The sequence below is a fragment of the Phalangium opilio genome, unplaced genomic scaffold, assembly GCF_054372755.1.
Source record: "Phalangium opilio isolate 3A_F unplaced genomic scaffold, DU_Popi_V2 ptg000038l_1, whole genome shotgun sequence".
In the NCBI taxonomy this organism is placed as follows: domain Eukaryota; kingdom Metazoa; phylum Arthropoda; class Arachnida; order Opiliones; family Phalangiidae; genus Phalangium; species Phalangium opilio.
The window spans coordinates 2862696-2879139 of record NW_028324161.1 but is presented as its reverse complement, the minus strand read 5'-3'; the positions used below and the strand labels follow the sequence as shown (position 1 = coordinate 2879139).

At 36.1% G+C, this 16444-nt stretch overlaps 3 protein-coding genes and 1 long non-coding RNA gene across 4 annotated transcripts in view; 2 read left to right on the top strand and 2 right to left on the bottom strand.

The window, feature by feature from the left end:
- Positions 1-16444, bottom strand: part of LOC149682651 (uncharacterized) — a 271813-nt gene that overhangs the window by 131896 nt on the left and 123473 nt on the right. The gene's annotated exons all lie outside the window — the stretch shown is intronic.
- LOC149682659 (uncharacterized) overlaps positions 1-16444 on the bottom strand; it is a 147951-nt gene that overhangs the window by 90393 nt on the left and 41114 nt on the right. The gene's annotated exons all lie outside the window — the stretch shown is intronic.
- On the top strand, positions 3982-4807 carry LOC149682662 (uncharacterized). Its single transcript, XR_016365508.1, has 3 exons — positions 3982-4181; positions 4256-4614; positions 4679-4807. It is a non-coding gene; the product is annotated as an uncharacterized LOC149682662 (long non-coding RNA).
- LOC149682661 (glycolipid beta-1,4-mannosyltransferase egh-like) lies at positions 12812-14732 on the top strand. The gene is made up of 3 exons (XM_089834212.1): positions 12812-12824; positions 12920-13405; positions 14575-14732. The coding sequence occupies exons 1-3, from the start codon at positions 12812-12814 to the stop codon at positions 14730-14732; spliced, it is 657 nt and encodes a 218-aa protein (XP_089690338.1).

Genomic DNA, 16444 nt, shown 5'->3' with positions numbered 1-16444 from the left:
GGCGCAGTGAAGTTAATCTCAAGGGGCTCGAACGCAGCAGAGTATTCCTTTAATTTGTGGTTTTTAAGCGGTTCTTCACAATTGGGATAATATCTCTTGTGATTGGTTGTGAGCCGCCCCGCTCCGACGTTTCCCGTGTCACCATGCACTCCCGAGAGCCAGATAGCCCGACTGTGTTTGCTAGAACCGACGACCATTATAAGCTAGTATTCAAAATCGTAGTAATTTTCCCTTTCCTAGGTTATAAAAGTTTCTTTCTGACATGCAACTATAAATACATTTTGAAAAAGACCAACTCTTTTGAGCTATCCACTTCAAGGCTTAGTTACACGGCCTAGGTGCGCGTGCCAAAACCCTACAAATTATGGTATATGACAACCTTCACAAAAAAATGTGTTAGGAAATTGAAGTTATTGAACACAATCTCTGAACACCTTCATGCTACACTCTCCTATACATGTTTAAGAATAAGAACATGTTCAATTAAAAATATGTTCTTTTTTCTAATGTATTCAAGCCACTTTATGTTCCGGTTTTGAACTTGTTATTAGTTCAGTGTTCAGCCTCTGACATGTTAATTACACAGAAAATGTGTTGGGAAGCTGAACACAATCCCTGAACACCTTTATGCGACGCTCTCCTATACATGTTCAAAAATGAGCACATGTTCGAGTAAAAATATGTTCACTTTCTAATGTGTTCAAGACTTATTTGTCTCGGTTTAGAACGTCTTTTAAGTGTTCTGCATATGCACATATTAAGTACCTCTCTCATTCCACATTCCGAGAGGGATATGTACGGAATTTCTGGTATTTAACAATTAATATGTATTTTTGTACTGAGTTATAAGTTATATTGCTAGCAAAAGCACTATTAAGTATTGAAATATATATTTATCGCGCAATAGTTACTTAAAACTTACCCTCAAAAAAGATTACACCTTTAATCTCCTGAAGCTCCCACCAGGCTTAAAAATCCGGCCCAAACTTACGGGCTGTTACTTTCGGGATCAGTTTTCTTATTGGCAATTTAGCAGCAGTAAAGGTTGCAGACGAATTTTGGGGAATATTGAAATTTACCAAACATAAATAACAGGTATTGCAAAAAATGCTTCGTAGGAGAGACTGGAGAGTTCATAGTCGGCGCTTTGCCAAGAAACGTTTTCAAGGCATAGGTTAATTAAATTCACATTCCAAGTATACGTATATTAATTATAAATATGCTTACCATGTTTTTAGTCGAATTGACACATTCGTATTCATTGCAGTAGCGTCGCTAGGGTTTGAAATGGGGGGGGACGAGGTGTCTGGGCAATCTATTTTAAAGTTATTATAAGAAATTAATAACAAAATTTTGCATAAGTGGTTCATTGAAACTTAACTAATCTATCAATATAATTTTTTATATATTGCTACAGAACTTTAGGGGGCTACGAGCAATTTTTGGTAGGGTTTACGGATTATTTTTTTGAGGGGTATAAGTTTGAAATTTGGGGGGCTATATCCCCCCCCAAAAAAAGGCCTAGCGACACCACTGATTCCTTGAATTGTATTAATACTTAAACTTTAAATTCACTCTCGGGCGACAAAGAAAAACTGTGGATATAAAGAATGCGCGCGAGGAAATAGGTACTCACGCTATAGGATAAGCAACTTCCTATCTCCGACGGGAGCTTATTCGGTTGTCAGCACGCAAAAAGCTACGTTACATAGAGATATAGGTTAGAGCGTGCTGAGAACAATGCTGTAGCAAGAAAACAAATTTCCTCACGCTCATTCTTCACCCATGGAACCGTGTCTACGTGCGAAATACAACTAAGCTATGCTTAAAATTTGAAAACATTCCTCGAAGTACTCCTTCAATGGTTACAGAACAAGAAAACAAATGATCGCGTTCGCTGTTCCTAAATTTTGAACGCTTTCATTGTGAAAATGTTCAGATTTAGTGTTCAACGGTTACAATTTTTTAAAATACAAACAAAAATTAGAAGTTTTCCTCACTTAAACATATCAAGAAACCAAAATTTGGTTTTTGAACACTAAAATGTGTTCAAATCTTTAACACATTTTTTTCTGTGTGAGTCTGCGCTTCCAAGCCGTAAAGGTATGAATGCCATATGGGGAAAGAAATTCTAATAGAAAGATACCCAATACCAGGCATACCGAGTTCCAGTTCTAATAAGTTAAAAGTCATACTTAAAAGACAATATTTCCGACAGAATTTTCAAAACGTTGAACTCGCGTCCATGAAATTCTGAATGCATATCTTTCATCGGAAATCTGAACGAAGGTGTCTTGAAAATAAAGCGCTTTAAAAAATAGAGTTTCAGATGTACGTCCTTTATATTTCCAAAAGTGGTCTGAAGTTTATTTATGGAAATTGCGCTAACTGTTCTTTAACCAACTTGGAAGGACCTCAAACTTTAGGTAAAACTGGTTTCTGAAATGTCCCTTCCAAGATTGTGAACGAGTGCATAATATACATGGTCTTGAGAATGCACACTGACCAAGGCAATTTTTGAAATTCAATGAATTTTAAAGGGAACAAATTTCCTTAGCGTTAACAGAAGTAAGGTAAAGGACTAGAAGTATCGAGCTAACCAAATTCTTCACTTGGTAGCGGTTTCTGAATTTTCACTCCAAAACGTGAGACGCTCGCGGCGGTAGACTGCCGAACTAGATTCAAGCACCCGCGTCCGTGTTCCGCGGCTTTAGGTTGTGGGGAAAGGGATAGGAATTTGTTTTGGAACTCGACCAATTTTTTCTCTCTAATGTAGGCGCGATGGAAGCGACACAAATTCCTCAAATTTGTTCACTAGTGCCAGGAACTATTACCAATGCTAGAGCACTTTACTTCTAGTCCTTTATTTTACTTCTGGTGTTAATAATTATGCTCTTACATCCAAAGCGGCCACGGTTAGGGTTTGATTCTCACACATTATGAATCTTTCGATGGCGTTTCTCAAGTAAGTTTCGAAATTTGAAATGTAGCAACGAGAAGCACGGGTTTTAATGTCAGTGCAGGTTATTGTCGTTTATTAGAACGCTTTGTTGATTATATTTTCGGAGTAAATATAACTCGGCTGAAGGAAGGACTCGGTGGAATTGCCACTCATTACATCATACTACTCGAAGTAAGGGAATTTTTGTAGATGTGTTAACGTAAGAAATATGAAATATGTTTACTCACGTAATTGGAAAAATATAATTAACATTTATACGAGAAAATACAAGGAAAATGAAACGGCATATTTTGCGTGACTAAATAATGAATATCTTATGTATCCACACGTGAGCTAGATAAATATTATCACGATAATCACTAAGGAAATAAAGGTATTGAATTACTAATTCAATGAATATTAAATGATAGTGCATTGAAGGTATGGTAAAGCGTTCAAACACGTCGATTAAATTTTTATTAGAATATTAAAAGCGCAAGTAAAACCTGAATCTATACGCTACTTATTTACTGGCCCGGAACTATGATGGAGTGTTTCGCCATGCGTCTCAAACTAAATCCTTCAGCGTTGTGGTTTCATAATAATTTTTAAAGCAGTATCTTCTGAACGCCTAAAATAAATTCAAATCCAATTTTAATATCGAGACACATTTTGGAATATTGAATTGTAACAACTACGCCTTTTCTCGAACCTTCTAACTACTAAAACATATCTCCCTCATTTTATTTTTATTTGGAGCAAAAGGCGAAAATTAAGGTTTTCAATTATCTTCTTACATACCGGTACAAGCTAAAAAGCGACAGGGAGTATGAGCAAGGGGTGGAAGCTGGAGATTCATTAGGAGATATAAAATTATTCGCCTTACTACAGGCCGTTAAAAATATTCTATTACTCGTTAATGAGAATATGAAAATATATATATATACAGGGTGTTTCTGATAAGTCTGCCATAAATCAAGGGGCGTGTTTTTTGGGTCAAACTGAGTGGAAAGTGTCAAAGAACATGGGGTGTACAAGAATTTGCAACGAAGATATGGCCCCCCAAACATTGGCCCCTAAAACAAGAAAATATTCGAATATGTAGACTAAAACAAATTCAGCCTTATCAACTTGTTTAGAAATAATGAGACAATTTCAATAGTTTCCCTCTAACATCGTTATTGAACTTTCACCTGGCAGAAGTGTATTAAATGAGTAGAAGTATGCCTACTCTAGTAAAGTAAATTCAAAGTATCATGGTATCTTTCGGTTGGTATTACTTTTATTCTTAACAAGTTAACATGGACGTTACAGGTATTGTTCAAAATGTCCACCAACGGCGTTAAGACAAACATGAACCCGTCTTTCGAAAGATTCTTGGACATGTTGGAAGATTCCTGGCATGTTCCTGATTGTTTGACAACCTTCAATAATTCGTCTTCGCAAGTCTTCCTCATCACGGACTTCATTCTTGTACACGATGTCTTTGAGATGACCCCAAAGATAGAAATCGCACGGATTTAAATCCGGAGATCTGGCTGGCCACGCAACTGGTCCTCCACGCCCAATCCACCTCAAATTAAACGTAGCATTAAGATGTTCTCTAACTGCACGGCTGAAATGTGGGGGTGCCCCGTCGTGCATAAACCACATGTCACGAAGTAATGCTAACGGTATGTCCTCGAGTAGTTCAGGTAAAGTGTCTCTTAAGAACGTGAGATATGCTTCACCATTTAGTCTGGGTGGAAGAAAATGCGGACCTAGTAAATGATTACCGACAATGCCGCACCATACGTTTAAAGAAAATTGCTGTTGGTGACTTCTAACACTAGTTGCGTGTGGGTTTAATTGGCGCCATTCGTGGTGGTTGTGATAGTTCAGAATTCCATCCCGGGAAAAATGTGCCTCGTCGGTTACTAAAATGACCCATGGAAATTGATTGTCCTCTACTCTGGCCAAAAACCACTCGCAAAAGTCGATGCGTCTTGGATAATCTGCCGGGTTAAGAGCTTGCACCTTTTGAATATGATACGGGTGAAACTGATGTCCGCGGAGAATTCGCCAGACCAAAACGTGATTAACATGTAATTGTCGTCCAACTTGTCTGGTACTTGTCGAGGGGTCCTCATCGAACATGGCAAGGACGTCTTCCTCGATTTCCTCCATGTCTTCTGGAATGTCTCGCTCTCGAACGTTGTTGGGTTGTACTTGTCCGATGTCCCTCAAGCGCATGTCAACAGCCTCGAACGTACGACGATTTGGTATGCGTCGTTGCGGAAATTGTTCCTGGTATCGCCGCTGTGCTTCCACTGAATTGCCCTGCGCCAGTCCATACATGAGATGCATGTCTGCATATTCTGCATTGGTATACGCCATACTGTACTACCACACGTTCGTTCGAACTGATACTGTGACGTTATCAACAACATCGCGTTACTTTATAGCAAACCACCGTTTAGTTTTTACGTTTGCGTCATGACTGTCAGCATTGTTTTTTATTCACAAACGTAAACAATAAACGGTGGTTTGCTAAAAAGTCTTTGGGGTCATCTCAAAGATTTTTTTTACATCGTGTACAAGAATGAAGTCCGGGGCACCCCCACATTTCAGCCGTGCAGTTAGAGAACATCTTAATGCTACGTTTAATTTGAGGTGGATTGGGCGTGGAGGAGCAGTTGCGTGGCCAGCCAGATCTCCGGATTTAAATCCGTGCGATTTCTATCTTTGGGGTCATCTCAAAGACATCGTGTACAAGAATGAAGTCCGTGATGAGGAAGACTTGCGAAGACGAATTATTGAAGGTTGTCAAACAATCAGGAACATGCCAGGAATCTTCCAACATGTCCAAGAATCTTTCGAAAGACGGGTTCATGTTTGTCTTAACGCCGTTGGTGGACATTTTGAACAATACCTGTAACGTCCATGTTAACTTGTTAAGAATAAAAGTAATACCAACCGAAAGGTACCATGATACTTTGAATTTACTTTACTAGAGTAGGCATACTTCTACTCATTTAATACACTTCTGCCAGGTGAAAGTTCAATAACGATGTTAGAGGGAAACTATTGAAATTGTCTCATTATTTCTAAACAAGTTGATAAGGCTGAATTTGTTTTAGTCTACATATTCGAATATTTTCTTGTTTTAGGGGCCAATGTTTGGGGGGCCATATCTTCGTTGCAAATTCTTGTACACCCCATGTTCTTTGACACTTTCGCTCAGTTTGACCCAGAAAACACGCCCCTTGATTTATGGCAGACTTATCAGAAACACCCTGTATATGTATATATATGTATATTCGAATGTTTCCCTTTGAGGAGTAAAATTCAGAGAAATTAAGGTAGACGACGGTTGTTTGGTTTTTGACTTTTTCAATTAAAGAAATTTAGTCTTAAGAACTTCAAACAGCTCTTACTGAATATCGAAAGACTGCAGCAAAGGCACCCGGAGTTGCTGGTCAACCCGTCGGGACATTTTTCATATACTTTCCTTGACACCATTTTAAACAAGTCACGTAAATAAAATTTACGTATAAGCTAGGTGTGGTTGGGGGTGGGGAGGGCGTGTTGGTTTTGTATGTACTAATGTAGTACAGTATTCATGTTTTCTAACTCGCTAAGGTAATATTCGAGATGGCCCAACGGTTGGGGTACATTAAGGTCTTACCACACCTAGCTAAAAAGGTATTTCGTCTATCCAGCCTCGCAGTCGTCAATCACATTAAAATTAAACTTGAGGGTAGCCGTATTAGGTTAACCGGGTGAATTGTTTGACGATGCCAATGTTGATTATACAAAAACGTCTTTGTTTGGACCAAGACCTAAAAAACCAACGATATGAGTGAGGTTTATCAATTGACTGAAGTTCAGATATTGAAATTTTTCTTTAAGTATTTTTAGTAGTTTAATCCTTAATCACTATTTAATTCAATCAACTGATTTTACTCTTAATCGATCTATTCCCTCTAAATTTATTCAAAAAATTGCATATCTCCGCTTTTTCAAGAACAATTCCATTTTCCGAAAACATTTTATCATGAAATTAATAATTTTTTAATAGTTTTTCCGTATCGCCTATTACAATTTCCCTAAAAAACCGGGTAAAATGTAATGCTTTTTCTATGGGACGCTAACCCTAAAATGGTGATTTTTTCGTTAAGCATTACAAACCGGTATCAAGTCATATCTACAAGGGCCTACCGACCCTGTAGAATTATTTCCCAATACTTCCAAGAGCCGAAAAAGGTTCTTTTCTTAACAAGCGCCCCGACAAACTTGTTTTACGTCCATCTCAAGTCGTAAAACTGCTGTTAACTCATACCATAGCGCTGATATTTTTCTTTTGCAATTTCGTTCACATTAAGAGCTCCAAGGTGATCGTGGATCTTGCTTTACTCGGTTGCTATTAGCGCTTGTTTTTCGTGTGTCCGGGGGCCACACACAAAACACCATCGCAAAGCCAGGTTGGATTACGTTACCACACCTAGCAAAAAATGGCTGCAAATCACACCCCTAAAACCATTTAGACCGTCTATAGGATATAACAAACCAGTATAAAAGTAACAGCGAAATTGGTTGGGAAACGTAGACGTTATTAAATAAAAGATGTTTAGTAGATTTCTGGCCGCCCTTTTTCAAGATGACCACGGATTATAAAAACATTTCTTAGTGCCCACATACTACATACACAATTTAAGTCTTCTACGAAAAGCGGTTTGAGCTGGGCGTTGATTATCAGTAAGGCAGTCTGTAAGTTTCAACCTGTTTCACTTCAATTGTTCCACGCTGTATGTTCACATTCTGGATTCAAAGGCCTGTCATTTACGTATTTAACAAGTATGTTACGGAAAATAAAAATGTGAATAATTTTTTTTAAATGCCAATGCCATTTTAATGTGAAATCAAACATATCCCACTTTAACGTCCCGTAAATTTTAAATGTTCGTTAGATAATTTCAATTGAGCTTTAAAATCCCATTTATTTAAGAGTAATAAAATTGAAGTTAATCTTATACCGATTAATTTTAAGTTTTTATTTATTTTTTAATTCCATAGTTTCATAACTGTCACAGAATCTTGTATTTTCCGGTGGTTTCATCGTCCTAAGTTTTTACAGGGCTGTTGATTATCGGAGGGAGAAAGTAGTTTAAATTTTCCTAATTTACCTCCTACAATTTAATCGGTCCTCCTATTTTTGGAGATCTTCTATAATGTTAAATTGCTATCAATCGTACTGAAACAATTGATAGAGGTAAAATAACTAGCTAAAGTTTCTTCGAGGTTAATTTCGATAGCTAAGTTTTTGCGTCGACAAAGTATAAAGACTTGGTTTTATAACTAAAACATATAGTCACAATTTTGGGGCACAACCATTCAGTAGCCCATATTATTTCGTTCTGACCTGGGTTCCTGACTCCCTCTCTCATACTCATATACCCTTTTGATGTAGTATGACTAAACCTCTGTTATTAGGACAAGCCCACTTCGTAGCACAGGTTTTCCTCTGCGTCATAGGTCCCCTTTTAAAAACCACAATTTTTGATTCCATTCATTTTAAGACCATTGCACCATGTTTTATTTTACTTTTAATACTTCCGAATTACCTTTAAAAGTATATTTTCGAACCTTTTTACTCCCCCCCCCAAGGTCTCTCTCTACCCTAGCTTTGGTAATGGATGGAGACAGGAATACCGTGTGTTCGGGGCTTTTCATCCCCATCATTTCGATTTCTATTTTTTTTTAAAGTAAACACTTATTTGGTGACTCCACCAGAACGAACTCTAGTTGAAGTCACAAAAAAGGGTAAATACTAAATAGACTGCCTCCGCCGAGGATCGCGAGTTCTACTGTTAAGTTAATATTTAGTCTCGCTCAGAGTCAGAACTGGAGGTATGACGTCTAGTAAAGAATGAATAAATTTTCATCTATTTGACTTTGTCTTAATAAATTTTCATCTATTTATTTTTGTCTTAATAAATTTTCATCTATTTATTTTTGTCTTAATAAATTTCCATCATCCACCATAAAACTGCAAAGTTTTTAGTCTATATAATTATTTCTTGTAATATCAATGTGTTAAAAGTCGGCTTTAATGGTTCGACCAAAATATTCCTCTAGTATTTTTACCTCATGCTCGCTTTTTTAGCCCCTATTGTTTCACTTTTTTAATATCTTACATATCCCGCACGAGTGTCCTTTCTGATGGGGCAGCTTGTTGGGTTGAAACAGGTACCCACTTCGGTAATAAGGAATAGGCTACCTTTCCAAATTTCAAAGTATAATTCTGATCTTTTTTGGGTTGTAATTGATACCCATTTTGGTAATACAAAATACCTTGTACTCCTCAAAAAATACCTTCTTTAAGAGGTAGTTTAGAGTACCTTTACACGATGGAATTTTGTAGTACTCTTAAAAGAAAAATACCATAGTAGATATTTGATGGTACTAGTGTTTTTTTTTTACAGTATAGTGTTCCATATAAATGAAATGTTTTGGTAAATATTATGAGTAGATGTTGTTGTTGTTGAACGTCTGTATTCTTAAGTGTTTGTAGAACAGATGGACGATTCAACTTGTACCGTGGAAAATGTTATGAAAACTAATGTTCCACCTACATCGTAGTTTTGTTAATACTTATTCGCGAATCGCGGTTAACTCATAAAAGACTAGAGGAGCAAAATGTAAGTAAAATTTACGTTAAAACGAAATATTTCTACCCATTTCAATGTGGTTATTTTAAAAATCAATCGTTTGTATCTTTAAATTTGGTGAATACCTCCTAAAGCAAATTGAAATATCAGCTAGTGATACATTGACGACAACGCGTCGCCCCTGAGCTAACGAACAAAACCTACTGATTTCGTGTTATTAGTAGGAAACTCGCAAATAAACACTAGCGTGAACACACAGGCACAACGAAATACGACTTCTTTTACCATCAAGTGGGCTGTGAAACTTGTATAATTATAAGTACTATTTTTATTAATTTTTTTTTATACTCGCTAGCTAAAACGTTAATTCTAAAGTTTCCTTAATTCCAGATGTATTCCACGCGACACATATCTCATTGCATAGTCTTATTGACTCTTTGTTATTTGTCTGTGCAATCGATTTTCTTCTTCAAGAACAATTTTACTGGAATGTTTTCTTTGAATCCAGCTTCAAATTATGACAACTATTTCATTTTAATTTTGAGCTATATAGGTGTTATTCATAGACTTTTCGTGGTTATCTTTGGCATAGCTGGTTTAATATTTTACGATTGTTTCCCGGGACCAGTTGAAATCAAAGCGAGTTTAGAGAAATTACCGCGAATTTCATTCAGAGTCGTGACTCGGGGCGATTATCCGAACCTAGTCAGCAAAAACGCCAACTTGATTAAAAATATTTGTGAAGATTTTGGACTAAAGAAATTTGTTATTGAAATAGTAACGGAGAAAGAGATGGAATTGCCATCAAACGTATTTAAAATTATAGTCCCGCAATCTTATGAAACGAAAAATGGAACATTGTTCAAAGGTAATTCTATTTTTATCTATGATCAAAAGTATATGTGTTTTAACAAAATGTCTTCGGTTTCCAACTTTTTTTTGTGAGTGCCACCTTATTATCGTAACTTCGCCAACATTATTATCCAGGCCTGAGCGCGCTCCTATTTCGAGAATTTTTTCGGTATCTTTTAATTCGCCGAATGCGTCCGCAAGGGGCGCGCTTTAGAGCCTAAATTTCCCGCGAAATTTGAAACGCAGCAAAACTTGGTGTCGATCCATATAGTAGACGATGGTCATTCCCTCTTTAAATGGCTGAGGGATGAGATTAGGTAATAGAACATCAAGAATTATTAGAATATTAGGGAATCGTTGGAACTTCTAAATTTAAAATATAAAACAAGGAATTTAAAAATGAAAAAAACCTTTCTATTTGTTTAATTTTTCTAGTAAGTTTTTTTTATTTTATCTCATTTTAAAAATTGGAATTTACTTAATTAAAACAAAAGTGATTCAGATTGTTTTAAAACATTTTAAAACAATAAATAATATAGTGCTAGATTAAAACTACGAATAATATAGTGCCACATTAAAACAATTCTATTCCTATTTTTAAAATGTGACCCTATTTTATTCCTGTTTTTAAAATGTGACCCTATTTATGCCTATTTTTAAAATGTGGCAATATTTTATTTATATTTTTAAAATGTGACAATATTTTACTGCTAATTTTAAATTGTCGCAACATTATATTTATATTTTTAAAACGTAAAACTATTTTAGTCCTATTTTTAATATGTGACGCTATTTTATTTATATTTTTAATCGTGAGACTGTTTTATTCTTAGTTTTAAAATGTTGTAACATTCCTATGTGATAAGAAAATGTAATTTTAAATGTAAAAGTGCAAACAATTCCCTAAGATTCTAATAATTCGTGATTTTGAATTACCCAAACTCATCTCTCTACCCCACAGTTTTTCTGGCTTTAAAATTGCGCGGGAGAAAAAAGGTTCTGAAAAGCGCCACCTATGCGTGGTGCCCAAATACGCCTTTACTCCCTTCCCGGAGATAGCGCGCTCAGGCCTGGATTAATAATGTTGGCAAAGATCGTAACAGTCAATGCAAGCCTGCTCTCGCCCAATTACAGGCAGTTTTAGCTAAGTAATAGTTTTTTTTGGCCTTGTTGACCTATTAACTACAGGTTGTACTCATCTAGTTCATTTCATTGGGTAGAGTGAGTGACAGTGTAATCTAGGCAAAATTAATTATTTTAAGTATAACGCTTTTTAGGGAATTTCAAGTATTTTACAAAGGTTCACAACTCTAATGCGGCAAAAACGACACGTAACCTATGTTCAAAATCAACTAACTCTTAATTAAATGAAACACGGTGATTATTAGGTTTAAAACATCGTAAATATTAGGTAAAGTTTTTCGCTCGGGCGTTCTCTACATATTGGCGAAATATGTTACCCCTTTCGTCATCAGTATGAGCAAAATACGAGATACCGCAGGTACAGTAACTAGGCCTAAACTGCAAACCAAGGCTGCGTTCAGCCAAGCTCACTAAGCAAAAAAGCGAATTTTGGAAAACTTTGACCGATGAGCTATGCCGTCATCTCGGTCGTCATAGCTTTGCGCCTTTGCTGAACACTTTTTACCAGTCATCGGTGTTTTAAAAATGACGGTAGCGCAATAAAGCGTGGAACATACCAGGACTTAACAAAACGTGTATGAAAACATATTTATAGAGATAAATAAGAACAACAATAATAATTAAAATTTGAAACACTAACATATCTCTTAAAATTCTCGCCTGATCAACTGGGTTCACGGCAATGAAATAGGTAGTCTCATCAGATTCAGCAAGAGCTATTTGTAATAATTCCTCCATGATCTTTTTTTTCGCCAAGCTGTGAACTAAGCGTTTCACGTCACGTGATCCCAAAAACCGACCCTTTCTTGGTGACTGGGCCGGCTCAGCGCTGAGCTGCGTGACGTCAAAATCCAAAACAAAATCCTGTTCAGTAGGACATGGCTAACAGCGCTGACTCAACGCTGAGCTCTGCTGAACGCGGCCCAGGAGAGTCGACTCTGGCAAATTCCGTTACCGTGCGGTAGAGGCATTGCAGAAGTGTTGCAGAAGCTAGTGCTTATAGCGACCTCTAGTTTTCTTACGGAACATAATTAGATGTACCGGGCGAGGGTCTAGTTTCCCCAATCTCAATATCCCCCCGTTTTTCCTTACGAAAATATGGGGCGCCACGGTCGCCTTCGAAAATTGGATGACATAGGCCAAAGCATTAAATCAACTATCCTAAATCAACCCATGGCGTAGCACTCTAGCGATTCGAAGAAGGACGACTTAAAAGGGGTAGGAAATGAGGGAAACGGGTATGATCTGGCGCCCGTCCTTGATCTAGACCTTTTGTTTAAATATACATTATTTTGATAAATTTCAAAGATATTAAAATTTTATCTAAATCTAGGCCGGAATCTTCAATACTGCTTAGAAGAAGGTGTCAGTTGTCTTACGGACGAAGACTGGATTGTGCATTTGGATGAAGACAGTATTCTAACTTCCGAAGCTCTGAAAGGAATCGTCAATTTCATTCACGACGGGAATTATTTCGTTGGAGAAGGGGCTATATTGTACGATCCCGACAATTTAAGCGAAACTTTAACGCAAATGCTCGTAGCTAATAGGGTGATATGGGATATAGGTCATGTTAGAATATTTTCTAAAATTTTAAACGTGCTACCTTCTGCGGGCAAGGGTTCGTTCGTTGTTTGTAACAATGGCGTTGAAAAAGAAATTTCCTTCGATGGAGGACCATCTTCTTCCATTATAGAATTCATATATTTTATTTTTAACGCTCACATTAAGGGTTACCGAAAAGGTTGGGTTGAAGGTAAAATTCTCGAACAAGGTACTCTTACTGTCAAAGACTTTCAAAATCAAAAGGTCAGAGCAAGTATGGGGTTCACTTGCTTGGAGAAGAATCACATTTTTCGCGGAAAGTACTGGATAATGTTTCAATTATCTCGAACATTCGCTCAAGGGCATGTGCTTTATCTAATATCATTATTTATTACCTTATTTGCTGATTTAAAATTTCAAGGAGAAATATTTTTAACTTTAATGGGCGTTATTATAGCTTACGATCTTTACGCTGGGATATTTTCATTGTATCTGAAGTATGACTATTTTTCATTGGCGAAAATCGTCATCTTCTTTGTTGTGAATTTGATTATGGGGCCATTTTACTATAACATAGTGTTAACAGTTGGAAATTTTGCATCTTGTTTTCAGAAGAAATCACATTTCACAGTTTCTAAAAAATCTGATTAATCACGGATTTATATTAATTATGATTTTACGGGATAAAGTCAGACTAAAATAAAATTAACTATATAGCAACAGAAAAAAATTTAAAAACAACTTTAACATGTTCACTACACTTGTGTAAAATGTCACTAAATTTAGAATCGGTACCTAAATCGAAGTGCTGAAAATATATTATTATATTAATTTCAAGGGTGAAAATTGTCTTTTTCTTGCTTGTGAATCTGGTTTCTTGGCTTTTCTACAGTATGGTGGTAACTAGGGATGAACCGGTACCGATACCATATCGGTATCGGCACCGATACTCGATACATGACATTTTTAGGTCTTTTAGTAACGTAATGGTGGTGATAATATCTCATTTCTATGAATTTCAATCGTGACGAGTTCTCATTTATATAAAAAGTACCTGAATTCAGTTTGTCTAACAACTAATAAGCGAAAATCTTTCTTAGTACGCGCCTACTACTCTAGGGATGAACCGATACCATATCGGTATCGGTTGAAGTATCGGGTTTTGGATCATAGTGAGTAAATATCGGTATCGATCGGTATCGGTTTATTTTTGTACCGGTATCGATCGGTATCGGGTTAAGCCTGGTATCGGCCATCGCTAGTGGTAACAATATTTCATCAATGTTTTATTTTTGATTACACTTATTAGGATATTGAAAAATAAATTATTGCCTGGCTAGATATTCCATGGAAGTAGAAAGCTCATTGCTAACAAACGTGTTAAGGCTTTTTGCATACCTTTTACGTATTTTTATTGGCCACCTATCATCCGGGTCTTGAAAGTGGCTAACATTAATTGGCCAAGGGTCAATCCGGGTCCCAAAAGTAACCACGTGAGTCAAGGTTTTAAAACCGAGAACTTGAAAGAAAAACGAGAGTCTGGACCAGGAATCAATTGGAGAAGCAAGGAACGAGGGTTCTCCCGTTTGACCCGAGAATAAACTTCAATAGAACTTTTTTTTAACCCTTAAACTGACCAATCCCAATTTGGTCCCAGATTTAAAAGTTTTGCCTATTCTAGAGATCCTCGCGAAAACTAGAAGTTATATATACGAAGTCCCTCCTGTCCCACCCTCAGTCAATACCTGAACTGTCTAAACGAAACCCTGTCGGCTCACCCTTAAGAAATCCTAAGACGTACGGAGTAAATTTTAAATCGAAACTTTTATTTTATTCATTTTGATACCTTTATTTTTCATCATTTTGAATCCCTAATTTTTCGGAAGAGAATCGGAGATTTTATTTTATTCATTTTGATACCATTATTTTTAATCAATTTGAATCCTTAATTTTTCGGAGAAGACTCGGAGATATTTTTTTAACCCCTAAAAAGAAGAGAAAGAGCGCGAGTGCGCGAAATATTAAAAGAAAAATAATAATTAACCCTTAAATCGCGAGAAAAGAAAAAATTCATAATTATCTCTTTAACTCGAGAAAGAAGAAAAAATAACCCTTAACCCTTAAGAAGAATATGGAAGAGGATCAACTTGTCGTAAGAAATTGAAAACTTGAAACTATTTTGATAAACTGACTTGAAACTATGGTTAAAGAACTTAGATTATGGTTGACGGATTGATTCAATTTTAAAAAAATCTTAACTTTCAATTTTTGAACATTATTATTTTTAGTGCATCAATTTTTGAACATTATTATTTTTAGTGCATAACTGCACAATTTTAACCTAAACACCCCTAAAATTTAAATTTGAATCTTAAAGGAGACATTCCATAGAGGTTTCAAAGTACAAACCTCCCTTTGATATAAGTTTGATTTTTTGTTTAATTACTTTATTTTAACCCCTATAAAAGTTTGTGAAAATTTATGAATAAGATTGAATATTATGTTGGATATTAAAAATTGGATTAGAAACTATTTTGAATCTCAATTGACACAAACCATTCACTTTTGATTCAGAAATTTTATAAGCCCCTCGTTCCCGTTAAAGGCCTTAACTCTCCATAACTGACTGCATTCTAACATCTTTTCAAGCGTTAGCGAGGTAGAATCATAAGTGAAAAGAGGTAGGTGTTTGTCTTGCAACTTCACCTTTCTAGTAAGACGTCTAACACCCAACCCCACCCCATAAACAGCAAATGAAGAAAGACAGGTAAAGGCTTATACATCCTTTAACAGTGGTTAAACGAAATATAAATAAATGCCCAATTAAAGAAGTAGAGAAAATGAGAGTGATGCCCTAACAAAACTAATAACCCCGAATCCTTACTTCAATAAATATTACGTTATAATTGTAATATTTAGGGCCATAAGCTAGTACTTTTTTTAAAGTTCTGGGGAAATACACATAACTTCCAATAATAAACATCTCCTTAAACCATTCTAAATATAACGTCGGAATATACTTCCTTTTGGTTTTTAAAAATTCCCTTCGATTTCTTTGGATTTTGAAATAGGGGAGCGGGATTGAAAGCGTGAAACCTTTAGTGTCGACGGGTGACAGGAATTTTAAAGAGAGTATTAAACCTTCCATTTTGATTAAGGTAACACCATAATCCTCTATATCGCTTTAAATATGTCGAGCGATCGTAAAACACAATTCAAAATGCTTAACCTTACTGGTGCAATTAAATGCAATGCTTAAAGTTACTATTATAATCGCCATGCTCTTAAAATATACGAACGTAAAAATCACATC

Excerpts from the sequence above, each read along its gene's own strand:
- LOC149682661 (XM_089834212.1), top strand. Across the intron at positions 13,406-14,574 it reads AAATCAAAAGGTCAGAGCAA|TGGCTAACATTAATTGGCCA; the intron begins GTATGGGGTTCA and ends GGGTCTTGAAAG.